Source organism: Bubalus bubalis, chromosome 12 (assembly GCF_019923935.1).
Source record: "Bubalus bubalis isolate 160015118507 breed Murrah chromosome 12, NDDB_SH_1, whole genome shotgun sequence".
NCBI classification, from domain to species: Eukaryota; Metazoa; Chordata; class Mammalia; order Artiodactyla; family Bovidae; genus Bubalus; species Bubalus bubalis.
Window position 1 is genome coordinate 105,979,849 of NC_059168.1, and position 19,868 is coordinate 105,999,716.

General features: G+C 52.0%; 1 protein-coding gene across 10 annotated transcripts in view; it reads left to right on the forward strand.

The window, feature by feature from the left end:
- The window catches only part of EHMT1 (euchromatic histone lysine methyltransferase 1), a 111,465-nt gene that overhangs the window by 4,867 nt on the left and 86,730 nt on the right, over positions 1–19,868 (forward strand). Inside the window, exon 1 of one of the 10 annotated variants that reach the window (XM_044926591.1) lies at positions 8,126–8,223. The exons of the other annotated variants lie outside the window; for them this stretch is intronic. Coding sequence (XP_044782526.1) covers positions 8,141–8,223 — 83 coding nt within the window. The 5' untranslated portion in view covers positions 8,126–8,140. Of the gene's footprint in view, positions 1–8,125; positions 8,224–19,868 lie in introns of those variants that run through there. 10 annotated transcript variants of the gene reach the window in all.

The following is a 19,868-nucleotide window of genomic DNA, read 5'->3' on the forward strand; positions in this document are numbered from 1 at the left end:
ATTGGACTTTGCACGTGTGATGGATGCGGCTGTCTTGGCGAGCGGGTGGTCTGGGTCCAGTTGGCCTTGCTCCCAGCAGACCACACAGGGAGTGGCGAGTGGGGCCCGGCTGGTCAGGCTCCGCAGGTGTGCTGCAGAGGGCATCACTCCAGAGCTGCTCACTTGCTGTCCCACTTTACTTAACTTCTGGTATTTTCCTTTATTAAAACAGAGAAAACTCTTCAGCGGTTTTGGATTTGAAAGAAAAAAAATTGAAGTGGTTCTTTTGACTCTTCGAAGGTGGCGCTTCCTGTGTGAGTCACTTTGCCACTAACATAACTGTCAGTTGGTATTTTACTTTGGAACGGTCTCTGGACTGCTTTCTGCATCCCACGTTTAACAGCTTTGTAAGTTCTGATCAGGGTGTGTTTAAAGTGCCGTTTCCGAGGGGTCTGCAGGCAGTGTGGAGCCGGGAGGTGCTGGTCTAGATACTGTGTGAGAGGATATGCAAGCTTATGAGGTTGGCATCTGATTTCACAAAATTTAACAGTATAATAGAGCAAATACCAAGCAGGAAATGAGATGGAATCAGCTGAGAGTAAACAAGAGGAGGCCCGGCTGCCATGCCGCTCGCTGCAGGCGGACTCGTGTTGGGAAAAGCTCCTTGAGGAAGATGAGTCCGCTGAGGGTCCTAAGGAGGTAAGACCTGAAATGGAAGGGCAAAGTTCAGTTGTACCTTTCAGAAGGAAAAAAAATTAGGCATTTTAGCAAAGTTAGAAAAATACCACTGTAATGGCACAAAGCGAAGAGGAACTAAAGAACCTCTTGATGAGGGTGAAGGAGGAGAGTGAAAAAGCCGGCTTAAAAGTAAGCATTAAAAACACTAAGATCATGGCATCTGGCCCCATTGCTTCATGGCAAATAGAAGGGGAGAAGGTGGAAGCAGTGACAGATTCCCTCGTCTTGTGCTCAGAATCATTGCGGACGGTGACTGCAGTCGTGAAATCAGAAGACGACTGCTTCTTGAAAGCTTCAGGAAAGCTTTGACAAACCTAGACAGGGAGTTGAAAAGCAGAGACATTGCTCTGCCGACAAAGGTCGGTATAGTTAAGGCTGTGGCCTTCCCTGCGGTCATGCACGGTTGTGAGGGCTGGACTGTAGAGAAGGCAGCATGCCAAAGAATTGATGGCTTTGAACTGCGGTGCTGGAGAAGACTCCTGCAAGTTCCTTGGACAGCAAGGAGATCAAACCAGTCAGTCTTAAGGGAAATCAACCCTGAATGCTCGTTGAAAGGACTGATGCTGAAGCTGAAGCTCCAGTATTTTGGTCATCTGATGCAAACGGCCGTCCCATTGGAAAAGTCCCCGATGCTGGGAAAGACTGAGGGCAGAAGGAAAAGAGGGTGTCAGAGGATGAGACGGCTGGATGACACCACTGATGCAATGGACATGAACTTGGGCAAACTTCAGGAGATGGTGAGGGACAGGGAGGCCTGGCGTGCTGCAGTCCCTGGGGTCGCAGAGAGTCTGACATGACTGGGCGACTCAGCAGCAACAGCAGCTGCGAGAAAAGTTGACCCTAGAGACACGAGAATGCCAGATCCTTGCCGTCTACGTGTTTCTGACCCGAGTGTGCAAGCCTGTGCCTCCACCGGTGGTAAGCAGGGAGCGTGTGCCGTGTTCATGTTTCTTCCACAGGTCATCAGGGAGCGTGTGCCGTGTGCACGTTTCTTCCACAGGTCATCAGGGAGCGTGTGCCGTGTGCACTTTTCTTCCACAGGTCATCTCGTGGGCTTGTGTCTTTTAACGTTTTCAGTGGCCAGATGGTGTTTGCTTTATAGGCGTCCCAGCTTCCTTGGTTATGAGCTGGGTGGATCTGTAGCCTTTGTACACGGGTGGTCAGGAGGGGCGAGCGGCACGAGCTGAAGCCAGGCAGGCGGGGGCTGGGTCACTGAGGGCCTTGTCACTGGTGACATGTTGGTGGTCTCCTGAGTGCTGTAGACATCAGCGGGCATTGTTTTAGGAATTCACATGTTAAAAAGACCACCCTGGCTGCTGTGTGAAGGGTGGCTGGGTGAAAGCTGGAGGGGAGCAGGGGACCAGTGAGCACGCTTGGCCCCGTGGTGGGTGGAGTCCAGGCACATGTGTTTGAGTTTGTTTTGAGTAGATGAGTTAGTTTCATGGTTCAGATTCTAGAAGTATGGAGTGAGGCATCCCCCTCTCTTGTCCCCCAGGCACTCGGTTCTTCTCTTGGCAGGCTACCAGCATTGTAATTACTGTGTATGCAGACATATGCACACGTAGATACGTTAGAACTTCTATTGTGGACCTTCTTCCGACCTACTCAGATGTAGACATGGTGGTCAGACACACCCCATGTTCCTGTCCCCCGAGTCAGCCGTTGTCTCCTCATGAGCACCCCCGAGTCCATCCTTAAGTATTTTTAAGCGGTTCTTAGATATATTTCATATGTAAATATTTCAGTTAGAGTAAGTATTTCTTTCAGTCAGTAAATATTCAGTCACTGTTCAGATTTCTTATTTCAAGTTAGGAACAAAATATCGTCTCTTCTTTGCCCTTGATAGGCATCTGTTAATTCTCAGTACATTGATTTCCATGTCGCTGTTTTTCTCTTGCAGTTGAGTTTTGGAGACATTGGTCTATCTGTCCCAAAGTTCCCCACAGTTACTCTTGCTGGCCCCTCCCTTGAGACGCTGCGCACCACGCCCCTTTGTGCTCTGCTCCCCGCCACCGACGCCTGGGGTCTGCAGCTGCAGCCTTCCCGAGTGACAGCCGCTTACCACGGGCAGCTCCTCAGAGGGTGAGACGGGGGCTGTGCCGGGAGCCCGCTGCAGGTGGAGTGCGTGCTGGATTCCCAAAGCTCGGTGCAGGGGAGAGGGGAGCATCACATGAATGCTTTAAGCTCATTGTCTGCATGTTGAAGTACTTACTTTGGGTATGTTAGGTTAAATAACATTTATTACAAATTATTTGTGTTTCTCTTTCCTTTGTTTCTCTGGCCATGGTGTGGCATGTGGGATTTAGTTCCCTGAGCAGGGATCGAACCAGCCCCGTGTATTAAGAGTGTAGAGTCTTAGCCGCTGGACCACCACGGAAGTCCTGCAGGTTTGTTTTTTTAAAAAATTAAGCAAAAATACGTTACTACTGGTGTTAAGGTTTCTATCAGACATAGTAGCTCTTGCTTGGTGGTGATAGCAGTCATTGATGTTCATTACTGAGAGTCGTTAGGTCATTAGGTTACAGAATGGCAGGCTGTACAGGGGAAGGCTGTTCAGTGACTGTCAAGTACGCTCATATGGGCAAGGAGGTGTAGGTTCTTGACACTGTTTGGACTGACACCCTGGAGCCTCTTGGTAAGTGCTTGCCTAAGAAGGACCAGAGAGTTCTCTGTGCTGTAATTTGACAGTTGTCTGCCAAGCAGGCTGCTGAGTGATTTCTCTCCTTGGAGCACAGGTCCTCTCTGCCTGTCAGACTCCAAGGCTGGCGTTCGGACCTAGAGCCGTGGTCGCTTCCTCATCCTTTCTGTTGGCTTGTGCTTCGTGAACTCCTGGAATACCACAGTGAAACAGAATGCCCGTTGTCGTGTGGCCCACTGAATGCTCAGGAGTTCCCCCACCTCTGGCTCAGCCTGCCCTTCCGTTTCCCTTCTCGTGGAAATGGTCTGCTCACATCTGTCGTCACGATTCCCTACTGTCTGTCGCTATCTGTATCAGATTCAGTGGCAATAAGACATTTAACCAAAGCGTGAAGACTTTTTTTGGAGATGGTATTAATGTATGACATACGTACAGAAACACGCACACTTTATGTGTCTAATGTCATGCATGTCCCTAGACCTTGATCAAGCGGGACATTACCAGAACCGTAGAAGCCCCCTTGGCCCCTGGCAGGCTGCCCTGTCTTTGCCCAGAGGTCACCGTTGCCCCGACTCCTGACATCCTGCTTGTTTTTCCTGATTCCGAGCTTGACGTGAAGGGCGCTGTGCAGGGTGTGCTCGTGTCTGCCTTCTAGGCTTCGTCTGCCTGTGGAGGCCTGGGGTCGCCTGCTTCCCCATCACTCTGTAGTATTCCCGTGTCTTCAGTCATGGGCCTTCTCCTTTGAGCTGTCTGCAGTCTGGGGTCTTGAGCTGAGGTGGTGTGGACATCTTTTGGTGAGCACTGGTGCACGTTTCTGTGGGGTGTGGCCGGGAGTGGGGGTGTCGAGTCATGGACGCACCCAAGGACAGGTGTGCGGAAGCGCAGCGGCCGGCCCTGTGGACACTTGGTGGTGGTTGTCTTTTTGCCATTCTGGTAGGTGTGCAGTGTGTCCAGTTGTGGTTTAATTTGCATTTCCCTGATGACTGTTGATGTGAAGCATTAGTATGCTTTTTAAAAAAAAATATTCATTTGTTTTATTTCCGGTTGTGCTGGGTCTTTGTTGCTGTGTGTGGGCGCTCTCTCTGGCTGTGGTGACGGCGGCTGGTTGCGTAGCCTCTCTGTTGAGAAGCACGGGCTCTGGGGTGTGCCGGCTTCAATGGCGCGGTGCACAGGCTTCGTTTCCCCTCAGCACGTGGAACCTTCCTGGACCAGCGATTGAACCCGCGTCCCCTCATTTGGCAGGCAGTTTCTTAGCCACTGTACCACCAGCGTGGTCCTAGTCCCCGTATGCTTTTAATTATGTTTAGACACTTTTGGAACGTGCCTATGTAAGTTTTTTTCTGCTGGGGGCGTAGTTTATTCCTTCATGTGGTGAATGGCATTCCACAGCAGGGCTGTACTGAGCTGTGCTCCCGCGTTGATCCGTTGCTCCCGCTCTGGCTTGGCGCCCAGCGCCGCGGCAGCCATGGCGAGTGTGCGTGCTGCATGTGCTCCTCCTCGCGGGGGTCTCTCAGGGGGTGGACTTGCTGGGCGCAGGGTCGCTCCGGTTGGGAACCGCTCGCCTGTGTTACCAGGCAGCTCTCGCGTCGGCCATTCCTGTCAGCGGAGTGTGAGACGCGCTGCTGCTCCACGTGCTCGCAGACACTTGTTGTTAACTGGTCACGGCCGCTCTCTTGGATTTGGTGGGGTGTCTCACGCGGCTGCTGGTTTGAGTTTCCCCGTTTGTGTTATCTTCCTTACAGAAATGTCTGCAGAAATCCTTTGCCCGTTTCAATTAGATTGTTTCTGTGATGAGTGGTAAACATTTTCTATATGTTGAAGAATATGGATACAAATCCCTTATTGATAAATGATTACGAAACATTTCCCTCCATCTCGTAGGCATGTTTTCAGGTTCTTGTTAGTGTTCTTTTTGAAGTGTGTGCTTTGGGCTGCGCTGGGCTTTGCTGCAGCTCACGGGCTCTCCCTGGTGTCGTGAGCGGGGCTGCTCTGCGGCGCGAGGGCTCGCCATCACAGGGGCTTCTGCTGTTGCGGAGCACAGGCGGTGGGCACGTGCGCGCAGTAGTGTGACTCCGCGGTTTAGTTCCCCTTGGCATATGGAATCTTCGAGGACCAGGGACCAAACCCATGTGTTCTGCATTGGCAGGCGGACTCCTAATACTGGATCACCAGGGAAGTCCCTTGATAGGGTTCTTTGAAGCGCAAATGTTTTTGATTTTGACAAAGATCACTTGGTCTGTTTTCTTCCTATGTTGTTTCTCTTTTTAGTGTCATATCTAAGAGTCCGTTGCCAGATCCATTGTTAAGAAGTTAGCACTGTGTTTTCCTCTGAGTTCTATATTACAGTTTTAACTCTTATATTTTGGTCTGGGATCCATTTTGACTTATATTTTGTGTATGGTGTGAGGTAGCGTGTCCAACCTTATTCTTTGCTAGTGAGATGCAATTATCCTAGAACCATTGGCTGAAATCCTCCCCTCAGGGTTGTTTGGACACCTTTGCCATAAATTGATGGACCACAGACGTTGGGACTCACTTCTGGACTCTGAGTTGTTGTACGTTGGTTTATTTGTCAGTACTACACCGTCTTGAAGACTGTACCTTGGAAGTGTGGGTCCACCAGCCTTGTTTTTACTCCTCTGGGTCCCTTGCAATTCCATGGCAGTTTTAAAGATGGGGAAACAGTGGAAACAGTGTCAGACTTTATTTTTGGGGGCTCCAAAATCAACTGCAGATGGTGATTGCAGCCATGAAATTTAAAGACGCTTACTCCTTGGAAGGAAAGTTATGACCAACCTAAATAGCATATTCAAAACCAGAGACATTACTTTGCCCACAAAGATCCGTCTAGTCAAGGCTATGGTTTTTCCAGTGGTCATGTATGGATGTGAGAGTTGGACTGGGAAGAAAGCTGAGGGCCGAAGAATTGATGCTTTTGAACTGTGGTGTTGGAGAAGACTCTTGAGAGTCCCTTGGACTGCAAGGAGATCTAACCAGTCCATTCTAAAGGAGATCAGCCCTGGGTACTCTTTGGAAGGAATGTGACTTCCAGTTTCATCTAAAGCTGAAACTCCAGTACTTTGGCCACCTCATGCGAAGAGTTGACTCATTGGAAAAGACTCTGATGCTGGGAGGGATTGGGGGCAGGAGGAGAAGGGGACGCCAGAGGATGAGATGGCTGGATGGCATCACGGACTCGATGGACGTGAGTCTGAGTGAACTCCGGGAGTTGGTGATGGACAGGGAGGCCTGGCGTGCTGCGATTCATGGGGTCGTAAAGAGTGGGACACGACTGAGCAACTGAACTGAACTGAACTGTCCACAGATGCAGAAAGCCTTGCGTGATGTTTGTAGGGACTGTCTTGGTCTTGTGGTTCACGTTAGGGAGTCTTACCGTTGTGGTGATACTTAGTCTAATCGTCCAGGAACGCGGGGTGTCTTTCCATCTGTTTAGTCTTTATCTTCTTTCAGTCTTTTTATTCCCCCTCAGTCAGGTTAGCGTAATTTATGTCAGTTTTGTTATCGCTTCAAAGAATCAGCTTTTGGTTTTGATGACAGTCTCTGATTTTCTTCTCTCGTTTTGTCTGGGGGGAGGTGGGCGGTTGCTTGCAGCATGTGGGATCCTAGCTCTCCGGCCAGGGACCGAAGCCGTGTCCCTAACACGGAAAGCTCGGGGTTCCGACCAGTGGACCGCCAGGGAACCCAGTCGGTTTTGCTAGTCTCTGTTTTTAAATTTACACTCTAACCTTTGTTACTTCTTCTGCTTCTTTGGGGTTTAGTTTGCACTTGGTGGAATTGTTTTTGGGTGTGTAACGTGTGCGGTGTAGGGGTCAGGACCCCTTACCCCCTGTGTGGCTGTGCACGGGAACAGCATCATTTACTGGAAAGACTGCCCTGTGCTCCTTGTAGTCCAGGGTCGCTTTGGCAGAAATGAGGAGAAGCACAGCTGTGCGGCTCTCGAAGACTCTCCCATAGTAACTCCTTCCTGCCTCACTTCTTCAGGGTTGAAGGTGTGTCCCCACAATGTAGTGGGCAGAGGCAGGGACGGTGGATGGGCACCGCACGGCCCGACCTGCATGCTGTTGTGGGTGTTCGCCCAGAAGTGAGACCCCGTGTCGTGTGGGGATGGTGGGCTGTTTGCCAGGCGGCCGGTGGCCACCCCAGCGGCACGCTGACCGCTGGCGCTCGGCACAGCCCCTGCCGTCCGCTCCCCGCCACGTGGGACAGCCCCCTCCTTGGGGTTTGTGGTGACTGCACGTGCCAGGTACTTGGCTCAGAGCAGGTGTGTGGACGCTCACACGCCCTCCTCTGGGCTCCTCTCCACACACAGTGCTTGCTCTCCTGCAGCGTGCAGGGCCCCGTGCTTGGGTTGAGGGCTGTTCTGGAGAAGAGACGGCTGTGGGAGAAGCACCCTGGCCTTAGGGGCCCGTAGGAGGGGGTGGGGCTGTGGCGAGGCCGTGGGATGTGGGCATTTTTGCAGGGGCCGTCTGCTCGGTGGGCCCAGGGCGCGGTGGGGCGGCTGCATCGCAGATGCCAGCAGCAGTGGAGTTGCAGTTTTCTGGACGTGAGTCTTCTGTGACCAGGTGGGGCCTGCCGTCGGGCCTGCAAGGCTCTACTTGGTCACGCGAATGCACTTTGACCTTTACAAAAGGTTTTAGTTGGGCCGGAGCAGGGCACACGTTTTGGCACTGTCTAGCATTGCTTTTCTAGTGTGCATTAGAAATTCAGCCTCTACTGAGGAGCTCCGTGGGGTTTTCCACTCCGTCCCAGCGGCTCCTCCATCAGATGGGGCCACTGTCCCACCTTCTCCACTTCACAGAGGAGTCTTGTCTGTGTTGCTTGCCAGATGCTGTGGAGTTTGGTCAAAGGTCAGTAAATGGTGAGACCTCTTTGAAGGTCGGAGAAGCAGTTAAATCCAGGCTTCCTACTCACACGCTGTCCTAGCTGTGTGGGACGGAGGGGGCACAGTCCGTGCCGCGTATGCGCGTGTGCCGCTGCACGCGGGGCGAGGGCCTGCATGCGCGGCAGCACCCGACCTTGCTGCTCCGTGTCTGTCTCCTCGTGTCTGGCTCTGTCTTGGCCGCCAGCCGTGAGCTGTCTGGGCCTCATGCAGAGCGCTCCCGGTACTTGGTGCCGTCAGACACAGGCTTCTCCTTTATCCATATCTGTTATGTTTCTGGTTCTCTTGTTTCAGATCGTGTACTTTTGCCCTGTAACATCTGTGTGGAGGAAATGGGTGGCTCTCGGCTCCTTGTCTCCCTCCTTTCTGGGGCGGAGAAGCTTCTGCGGAGCACCCACCGTGAGACGCTGGCCTGAGTCTCCGCTCGAGGGGCCAGCTGGCGGTGGACGCGGCTGTGACTGCAGTCACGGTGCCTCCGGCCTGAGCTTGGCCTTGGCTTTGTGGGGAGGCGGGACGGCAGTACCCAGGGCCCTTGCGGCGGCCTGGGCAGAGCCCCCCGTGTGAGGGTGCGGTCCACCCCGTGGCCCTCCGCTCTCCTGTCCCGTGGGGACCACCTCCCCGTCTCGGGTCCGACCTCCCCTCTAGGTGTGTGTCTGTTTCTTTAGGTTTTCTCTGTCATCACTCGTGTTGAACTGAGGTTTAGGGCGGCCTCCCCTCCTGGTTCAGAGCCCTGGCTTGGTGTGGCGCTCCCCGAGGGTGCCGGCACCCGAGGGTGGAGCGGCACGGTGGGTGTTTCAGAGGGTCAGGGGGCAGGGGTCACGTGTGCCCTCTGTCCGGGGGTGCTGGACTCCGCGGTGAGCAAGGACTTTGCTGGGAGGTGTTGTTAGGACAGGACCTGAAAGAATCCGTGTTTGCCGGGAAGAGAGCCAGGGGTCTGAGAGCCTTCAGGGCTAAACCAGGACTGCGTCCAGCCCCCGGTGGGGAGGCTCCCTGTCCCTGAAGTGTGGTCGAGGCTGGGCTTCTGAGGGTCTCATGAGGTCCCTGTGCTCTGGAGCCGGGGACTCAGCAGGACGGCGGGGTGAGGGGAGAACATGCCTGACCTCTCCCACTGCCCAAGGGAAGGCAGGGGCCCTTCCGTCTGCCCCAAGGCTTCAGGGACTGGTCAGCAGAAGGGAGGTCGCACGAAGGCAGGCTGGGCATTGTGGACCAGGTCTGCCTACCTGCCTCATGTCTTAGGATGGACTCTGAGGCCGTGGAACACTGCCCGTCCGGTGTGTGAGCACACCGTGGGCCTCACGGGGCAGAAGCTCTGCTGGCGGCCTTGATGCTCTAAGGGCGGCCTTGTCCTGGTTTGTGCTAACTTACGGGCAACCAATCAGTGAGCGCAGACTCTTGGGTGCTCCAGTGGAGGTAGAACTTCTTGGCGTGGATTTTAAGATCAAGATCAGAACTTCTAGATCCTGACATTCAGGAACGACTGTGAAGTGTTTGCCAACGTGTTGAGGGAGTCAGCAAACGAACTGCTCCCGTGGGTTTGTGCGTTCTGCCCTGGAGCGCTGCTGGCCTGCTCTTGCTTCGTGCTCTTTGCCACATCCAGGCGGTGAACACTTTGCAGGCGGTGCTACCATCTGTTCGCTCCAGTGTGGACGGCACGTGAGGAGCTTAGCACTTTTGGGCAGCGGGCCCTTCCCTGTAGCGGCCGATTTGAGCTCCGGACGGGGCTCATGTTCACCGTCCTGAAGGCCTTCGGCAGCAGGATGTTCTCTGGAGGGGCCTTGGGGCACAGAGACCGGTGGAGTACGGGGGCCCTGGGGCGGGCCGGGGTGGGGGGCGCGGTGCAGCCGGGAGACGCTGGAGGCGGCTGGTGAGCGGTGGGGCTCAGGCGAGGGTGGGAACAGCTGAGGTGCTAAGAATAGGCCCGACTGTGCGTCTGAAAGAAGAGCAAGAAGGGAGGCGTGGAGGAAGCGAGCACCCACGGGAGCACAGTTGTCCTTTCTTGAGATGGGAGGGCCAGGTGCCTGGTGGACTTTGAGAGGGGAAGGTCGGGCAGGGGACGGTGGTCCACAGAGTCCAGGAGAGAGGCCGGCCTGCTGCGGAGGCGGCTGCGGGGCCGGGAAGCCAGGGCGGGGCTGAGTGGTGCGGAAGCCGGGGCAGCCGGGTTAGGGGCGGCCGCGGGGGTGATGGACGCCCAGAGTGGGCGTGGCCCCGGGGGTGCGATCGGTGCCGAGCGAGGCGCGGCTGGAGTGCTGCCTGCGCGCGGCAGGTGCTGCCACCCGCCCTGGATGTTCGGGGCTCCCTCACGTGACTGCGGATGCTGGAGCCTCTTCTGCCCATGTGGGAAGGTGCTGTTCAGGGCGTCCCAAGGTCAAGAAGAAATTGCAGAGGGTACTTTGGAGATGCCAGCGGGAAGAATCACCCTCCACCCTGGTCCTGGAACACACAGAGAAGCTGAGTCACCAGGATGAAACCGGATCTGTGCCGCGGTGGAGCTCAGAGAGCTGCTGCGGGTGGGGAGGGAGTCCTGCTGACCCTGGCGTCAGCCCCCACCGGGGGACAGGGTGCTCTGCCCTCTGGTTTTGAGAATCCAGCAAGACGTTGTGTGGGAATAGAGGGATGAATTGGGAGCAGCTGGGCAGTTACGAGTGTGTATGGTGTTAGACACTTGTGTAAATGCCCTGTGGAAGTTTCTTCCTCATCCTGGCACAGCCCAGCACGGTGCACGGGCAGTCGAGGTGGCTGGTCCACGATCAGAAGCCCAGAGGGATTCTTGTCCTTGTCCCAAGGGCGGTGGCGAGCTTCGGGAGGGGGTGGCGTGGTCAGGTGTGCGTGCTGGGAAGGTCTCCCGGCCGCTGTGTGCAGAGGGGCTTGTGGAGTGGCCGCGGCGGTGGGGGTGGCAGTCCTGGGGAGACGGGGAGGCCCTTCCCTGTGAGAGCTGATTCCATGGGCGCTGAGGCGGCTGAGGATGGTTCCTGGGCCCCAGGCCTGAGCTGGACGCTGGCTTCCGCTTGAGCTCCAGACTGGAGGGTGGTGCCAGTCATTAAAACAGGCACAGACAGGGCTGAGGTCAGCTCCAGACACGATTCCTTTCAGAGGTTGGAAAGATTGGATAGTAAATATTTTAGGCTTTGGGCACCATGAAGCAAAATCAAAGATAATTTCGAAATTTTTTATTGACAAAAGTCAAAATACGATATTGGTGATTGACTGCTCTTTTCTGCCTTCCTGGTGATACAGGTGTACCACCCAGAACAGTGACTGTTTTGGATGGATGTTTTACTTGCTTGGGTTTGGAGTTGGTCCCTTGTCATCAGGATCTGTTGGAAATGCTCATCTGCTGATGCTGAACTTGAGCAAAGATCAGTTTTCTGTTCCCATCTTTGAAAATGTCTCTATGCTGATAGGTTTTGCCAAATGCCATAATCAGTCCAGAAGCACGACTTGTTGAACTTAGGGTGTTATTCGTGCACCACCCACTGCACGTTTGTAAAGTGTGCTGTTTAGTACTTTCCCCTGCCTTTTGCAGCTATCACGACTAATTCCAGAACATTTCTGTCACCCTGAAGAGAAACTCTGTGCCCATTAGCTGCCGGTCCCTGCTCCCTCCCCACAGTCCCTGGCACCCTGCTCCCCTTTCTGTCCTTGTGGATTTGCGTGTTCTGGGTGGGATCGTACGTGCTTGTGTTTAGTGTCTCAGTCGTGTCCGACTCTTTGCAACCCCATGGACTGTAGCCTGCCAGGGTCCTCTGTCCCTGGGAATTCTCGAGGCAAGAACGCGGGAGTGGGTTGCCATGCCTTCCTCTAGGGGATCTTCCCCACCCAGGGATCAAACCCAGGTCTCCCAATTGCAGGTGAGTTTTTACTGTCTGGGCTGTCAGGGAAGCCCACGAATACTGGAGTGGGTAGCCTGTCCCTTTTCCAGGGGATCTTGCCGACCCAGGAATTGAACCGGGGTCACCTACATTGCAGGCAGATTCTTTACTGGCTGAGCTACCAGGGAATTTATAGATGGACTCATACATAATGCCTTCTGTGATTGTCTTGCCTCGTTTGGCACAGGGGCGTCCATGTTGCAGGCCGTGTGGGCACCGGGTGCCGTCTTGATGGCCCAGGAAGGGTGTGTTGTGTGGATGTGGCACGTTTGTTTCTCTTCTTCAGCAGGTGGACTTTGGGCTTGATTCCACTTTTTGGCTGCTGGGCGTATCTGAGCATACTTTTCTGTGCAGAGGCCTCTTCATTCCGTTCTCCTGGGCGTGTGCCGCGGGCTGGAGTGGCTGGGTCAGATGGTAACTCGGCGTTCACCTGTTTGACTGCAAGTCTTGCGTTCCCACCCGTGGTGGGTGGGTCCAGATTTTCCACATCCTTGCCTTCACATCCTGCGCCCATGTTTAATTTGGTTATCTTTTACTTACTGAGTTGTAAGAGATTTTCTGTGTTCTGACCCAGGTCTCTTACTAGGTAATAATGATTTGCAAAAAAAATTTTTCCATTCTGTGGTTGTCTTTCATTTTCTGATTTTTTTTTTTTTTTTTTTTTTTTTTTGGTGTCTTTGGAAGCACAAAAGTTTTTAATTTTGACAAGTCCAGTTAAAATTTTTTTTTCCTTTGGTTGCTTGAACTTTTGGTGCCATATTATTGCGTAATCTATGTCATGCAGTTTGTTTCCTTCTGAGGGTTTTATAACATTTAGGTCTTTACTCTGAGGTGCTTTTGGTATTTGCTATGAGGCAGGAGCACAACTTGATTCTTCTGTGCTCTTGGTTCTCCAGGTGGTCTGCCGCTGTTTACCGATGACTCTTCTTTCCGCATTGAATTGTGAAGACATCCTTGTTGACAATCAGTTGACCACAAATGTGAGGGCTCATTTCTGGATTCTCAGATCTAGTTTGTATAGCTGTGTGTCTGTCCCGCTGCTGGTCCCACGCGGTCTTGGCTTCTGTACTCGTGTCATAAGTGAAACAAATGGGGAGGCGTGAGTCCTCTGACCTAGTTCTTCTTTTTCAAGATATTTTCAGGCTTATCCAGACTCCTGCTTCCTTATGAATTTTAGGAGCAGGTTGATACCTGCAGAAGAGCCTTCTGGGACTGTGATCAGGATTGTGTTGACTGTAGATCAGTTTGGGGTGTGTCCATCTGAAGTCTTCCAGTCCATGAATTCGGGTGATGTTTCCATTTGCTAAGTCTCTAAATTTCTTTTTTATAAGGAAATAATTTTACTCATTGCCTTGTTTTGGCTGTGCTGGGCCTCCGTTGTGGCCGTGGCCTTTCTCTAGTCGTGGCAGCGGCGCTGCCCTGGATTTGGCGCGCGGACTCCTTGGTGTGGAGCATGGGCTCAGACCTCGGGCTCAGAGGTTGTGGCGCGCGGGCTTCGCTGCTCTGAGGCTTGTGGGGTCTTCGGGACCGGGGAGGGGGCTCGCACCCTGTCGTCGGCAGTGGATTCTTACCCACTGGGCCACAGGGGAGCTCTCCCGCTTTCCTGCTTGACTTTAGTATTTGAGTCTTCTCGCTTTCTTGATCAGTCTAGTCAGAGGTTTGAGTTAAGTTGAAGTTGCAAGGAAGTAACTTTTGATTTTATTGATTGCTGGTTGTTTTTCTGTTCCCTATTGTATTTTCACTCCGGTCTTTATTCCCTTCCTTTTGCTTGCTTTGGGATTTGTTTTCTTTTTTCTGGTTTCTTAAGGTGGAAGCTTAGGATCTTGGCATGAGTTCTTTTCTGATACAGGGGTTTAAACTGTATCATTTCCCTCAGAGTTTTCTTTCCTGTGTTACTGGGTTGACTTACGTTTCCTCAAAAGGTATGTTGAAGTCCTGACTTCCCAGTATCTCAGAATGTGACCTTGTTTGGAAATAGGGTCATAGCAAATGTGTTCAGATGAGGTTGGACTTGAGCAGGGCGGGCCCAGGTGTCAGTGTGGTTGGTGTCAGCCTCGGAGAGGAGAGTGCCCCGCGAGCACAGGCCTGCACAGAGCGGGGACCAGGTGGGGAGTCCCTGGGGGAGGCGACTGTCTGCCCGGAGTGAGTGCCCAGCATCTCTGGCAGGCAAGAGGCAGCTCCCCTGGAGTCATCAGAGCCGGCGTGGCCCAGCTGGGCTTCTGCCGCCAGACCTGTGAGACAGTGAGTCTCTCGTGTTGTAATTAACCCGGCTTATGGCATTCGGCTATGGCAGCCCTCGGGAACGAGCAAGATGCTTCCTGTGAGTCTTGATGTGTTGTGGTTTCTGTTTTTGTAGCTCAAAATATGTTCTGTTTTCTCTGACCCATGGCTTATTTAGAATTGTAGTGTTTAATTTCTCAGTGTTTAGGTATTTCCTGGACTACCCTGTTTTCTTGATTCCTAGCTCCATTATGGTCAGAGGACGTACTTTCATATCGGTTTGTTTGAATCTGCTAGACTCTTGTAACGGCTCAGAGTCTGCTCTGCCCTGCTCAGAGCGTGGCCTGCGCCGTCCAGGCGGCCGCGCCGCTGGGTCAGGTGGGGGCGCCCAGTCTCGAGTCTTCTTACCCTCTCTCCCCACTCCTCTTTTTTCCTTTAGTAATTCTGTCGGTTACTAACGGTAGGGTTTTGGAATCGCCAGCTGTTACTGCCTCTTCCCTTCTCCTTTCGGTTCTGCCAGGTTTTGCATCACAGATTTTGAGACTTGTTGTCAGTTCAGTTGCTCAGTTGTGCTCAGCTCTTTTCAACCCCATGGACTGCAGCACGCCAGCCTTCCCTGTCCATCACCAACTCCCGGGGCTTGCTCAAATTTAGGTCCAAGTCGGTGATGCCATCCAACCATCTCATCCTCTGTTCCCTTCTCCTCCTGCCCTCAGTCTTTTCCAGCATCAGGGTCTTTTCTAATGAGTCAGCTCTTCGCATCAGGTGGCCAAAGTATGGGAGCTTCAGCATCAGTCCTTCCAATGAATATTCAGGACTGATCTCCTTTAGGATGGACTGGTTGGATCTCCTTGCAGTCCAAGGGACTCTCAAGAGCCTTCTCCAACACCACAGTTCAAAAGCATCAATTCTTTGGCACTCAGCCTTCTTTATGGTTCAACTCTCACGTCCATACATGACTTCTGGAAAAACCACAGCTTTGGCTATATGGACCTTTGTTGGTAAAGTAATGTCTCTGCTTTTTAAATATGCTGTCTAGGTTGGGCATAGCTTTTTTCCCAAGGAGCAAGCATCTTCTAATTTCATGGCTGCAGTCACCATCTGCAGTGATTTTTGTAGCCCCCAAAAATAAACTCTGTCACTTTATTTTTGGAAACAAAATGGAAAGTCTGTTTCCGTTGTTTCCCCATCTGTTTGCCATGAAGTGGTGGGACTGGACTGGATGCCATGATCTTAGTTTTTTGAATGTTGAGTTTTAAACCAGCTTTTTCACACTTCTCTTTCACTTTCATCAAGAGGCTCTTTAGTTCTTTTTTGCTTTCTGCCATAATGGTGTCACCTGCATATCTGAGGTTATTGATATTTCTCCCAGCCATCTTGATTTCAGCTTGTGCTTCCTCCAGCCTGGCATTTCACATGCTGTACTCTGCTTATAAGTTAAATAAGCAGGGTGATGATACACAGCTTTGAGGTACTCCTTTCCTGATTTGGAACCAGTCCATTGTTCCATGTCCGGTTCAAATTGTTGCTTCTTGACCTGCATACAGATTTCTTAGGAGGCAGGTCAGATTTGGTATGGTATTCCTGTCTCTTTAAGAATGTTCCACAGTTGTGGTCCACATAGTCAAAGGCTTTAGCGTAGTCATTGAAGCAGAAATAGATGTTTTTCTGGAAATCTCTTGCTTTGTTGTTAGTTATGCATATATTTATGTTGTTATATCTCTCTGTTGTTTGTCTTTGTGTGAAATGTCCCTCTTCGTCTCTAGCAGTATTTCTGGTTTTAAAGGCTGTTTTGGGGACTTCCCTGGCGGTCCAGTGGCTGCGGCTGTGCTCCCAGTGCAGGGGCCTGGGTTCAGTTTCAGGTCAACGACTGCGATCTGGGACAGCCAAATTCATTAATTAATTAACGTTGAAAAAGTCTTATTTGCATTCATTATAATTACTGAAAAGGCAGGATTTACATTGTTTGGTATGTGTTTTCTGAATGCCTTACATCTTTTGTTCCTCTTTTCCTCCATTAGTTTCTTTTTTTTGTTAGATATTTTCCAGTGTACTATTTTAATTCCCTTATTGTCTGTCTGTAGTTATTATTCTTTATTTCCCTGAGGATTATTATTTAATATTTTAACTTATAACAATCTCCTTTGTATTATACTAGTGTTATTAAAATAGTATATATCAAAAAATTTGCTCCTGGGATATGGAGAACGGATAGTTAGGGAATTTGGGATCACACGTACATGCTGCTGTCTTTAAAATGGATAACCAACAAGGACGTGCTGTGCAGCAGCTGAAACTGTGCTCAGTGTTACGTGACAACCTAAGTGGGAAAAGAATTTGAAAAAGAATAAACACGTGTATATGTATAACTGAATCACTTTGTCATACAACTGAAACTAATGATATTGTTAATCAACTGTATTCCAATAAAAAATAAGATACAGAAAAAACGTGCTTCCCTGGTTCCTCAGCTGGTAAAGAATCTGCCTGCAATGCGGGAGACCTGGGTTCGATCCCCGGTTTGGGAAGATCCCCTGGAGAAGGGAATGCTACCCACTCCAGTATTCTGACCTGGAAAACCCCGTGGACTGTATTGTCCCTGGGGCCCCAGAGAGTCGGCCACGACTGAGCGACTTGAAGGCTTGGGCCCTCCCCAGCCCCGCTGCGCGTGTGCTCGCTGTGCCATCGCCGCACACGCCACACACGCCGCCGCGTCCCGTCCACGCCGCCCGGCAGTGGCTGCGCTGTGCACTTGTCTTTTGAGTCATGTGGGAGAACAAAGAGTGACACCTCGAAATGCAAGTCACTGTCATTAACGTTTACCTGTGTGGTTGCCTTTTCTGGTGGGCTTTCTTTCTTCCATGTGGGTTTGCGTTGCTGCCTGAGTCCTTTCGTTTAGTATGAAGGGATTCCTTAATGCTTCATGGAGGGTGTGTCTGCTGGTGACGCATTCTCTCTTGTTTGTCTTGGCATGCTTTATTTTCTCTTTCATTTATGAAGATACTTTGGTGTGTATAGAAGTCTTGGTTGACAGTCTTTTTCTTTTGATACTTTAGAAGTCATTTCACCGCCTTCTGGCCTTCTTGGCTTTGTTGAGAAGTCAGTGGCAGCCTTGTGGGGCCCCCTGTACGCAGTGGGTCGTTTCTGTCTTGCTGCATTTGGGGTTCTCTGCCTTGGCTTTCAGCAGTTAGATCATGTGTCTAAGTGAGGATCTCTCTGAGTTTATCTTAGAGTTTGTTGAGCTTCTCAGAATCTTCTGAGTTCTGATTGCTGTTTTCCTTTGAGTTGTGAATTTTGTGGTGAGTGCTTTGTCTGCAGTGCGCATCGCCCTCTTTTACCCTGGCCAGTGTCTTTGGAAGATACACACAGCGTTTGAGGGGTTGGAGCCTGGCGCTCGGTGTTTGAAGCCACACCTCTCCTCGTGTTTATGTGACCGGTTCAGCTGGCGTGGTCACCAGGTGGCGCTCAGCGAGAGGCGTTTGCTGGTGTTGCTGAGCTCTGCCTGCGGCGTGGAGGCCCCAGGTGCACGTGGGCCGGGAGCCCGGCCGTGCGCTGCCGTGTGTGGCTCCTGGGTTTGAGTCTCACGTGGCCTTGTCTGCGTTTAAGAACATGGAGCCACCCTTGGCGTGTAGGCTCTCCAGAAGCAGGCGGTGCGCTGGGCCTGCGGCCGCTGACGGACCCCGGGCTCCCTGTCCTTTGTCAGAACACTTACTTCGTATTTTGATTACTGGTTTCTTTATGCAAGCTTTCTTTATCATTGTCTCACTGATGGGACTGTAAACTTTTCGAAGCTGGGACTGTAGGTTTTCTTGGTTTCCCAATACCTTAACTTTACCTAGCACAATTTTAGGTGATTTCTGTTGTATAACAACATATAATAGGAGAAGGAGGTGTAATTGGCCTATGGGTGGATAGACTGGGTGACTTATTTATATGTATGTAAATTTGACCATGGTGACCGAGGCTGAGTCCTGCAGGTGTCGAGTGCAGGCAGGAGCCCTGTGCTCAGCCCCTTGTTCCTGGGTCGGTTTTGGCAGCAGGCCTGTCACCCGCTCTGTGTCAGCTTCTGACGGAGGGGCGGGGGGTGAATATGCTGCCTTGTCTCTGTCGAGGTCCTTGTGTTCTAGTTTGAGCAAGTCTCACGGTTACACAGCTTTATTAGCTTTATTAGTTTTAGTCGGTTGCTGTTAACGGAGAGAGAAGGTGTGGAAGCAGCTGCGGGGAGGCGCCTGCCCGTTGGGTTGGAGGAGGCTTCTGGGGCCCCTTCCTGCTGCCGGCGGAGACCCAGTGCCCCGACTCCAGGAGGCAGGTGGGGTCTGGGCTGGGCCGGCTTCTGCAGTTGTTCAGGCTGGAGTGGGGAGGTGGCTGCCGCCCCCTTCCGTGAGCCCCAGGTGATGTTTGAACATCTGAAATTGGTGCACCCCAACTGAGATGCCCTTTATGTATGAAGTATACATTGGATTTCAGAGGCTTATTGAGACATTTTGTGCTTTTGCAGGGTACTATTTTTTTTTTTTTTTAAATATTAGTTACATGTTGTACTGGTAACATTTTGGATGTGTATTGGGTTAAATAACGTTTATTTAAAGTGATTGTCCCTCTTCACGCTTTCTGACAGGGCTGCTGGGGAGCTTAAAGCTGCCCCGCTGGCCCTGCTGGCACTGTGGACAGTGCTGCCCTGGGCTGAAACCCTTTCATGTTTGTCTTGACTCTGGTCCACCTTGGAAAAGAATCCTGCAGCCTGTGGGAGAAAGACAGGCTAATTCTCCAGGGAGAGGGCCAGAAAGGAAGGGCTCCGAGTGGAAGGAGGGCCCGCGTGCCTGCAGGTGAGGGGCCCAGTTTGGACAGGAGGTGGCAGCTGGGACGCGGGCTGGTGCCACCTGCCTGGGTTGGAACTTGAGAGCCGCGGGCATGTGAGACGCTCCCGTCTGTGTCTGCAGCCCTGCCCGGTGCGTGTGCTGGGGATGGCGGCTTCCGGCTCTGCTTTCAGACTCCAGCACGGAGGCCTCAGGACCGTAGGCATCTCAGCTGCTTTTCAGCCTGAATGCCCATCCCCCGGCTTTGAGACGCGGGTGTCTATGCACACGTGCTTCTTGCTGTCGTTTAGTCCTTAAGGCGCATCTGACTCTGCAACCCTGTGGACTGCGGCCCAGCAGGCGCCCCTGCCCTTCACTGTCTCCCAGAGTTTGCTCAAATTCATGTCCGTTGAGTTCGTGATGCTACCTAACCATCTTATCCTCTGTCACCCTCTTCTCCTTTTGCCTTCAATCTTTCCTAGCATCAGGGTTTTTTCCAATGAGTCGACTTTTTGCATCAATCAGGTGGCCCAAATATTGGAGCTTTAGCTTCAGCATCAGTCCTTCTGATGAATATTCAGGGTTGATTTCCTTTAGGATTGGCTGGTTTGATCTCCGTGCTGTTGAAGGAACTCTCAAAAGTCTTCTCCAGCACCACAGTTCGAAAGCATTAATTCTTTGGTGCTCAGCATTCTTCATGGTCCAACTCTCTTGACCTTCCTGTAAAT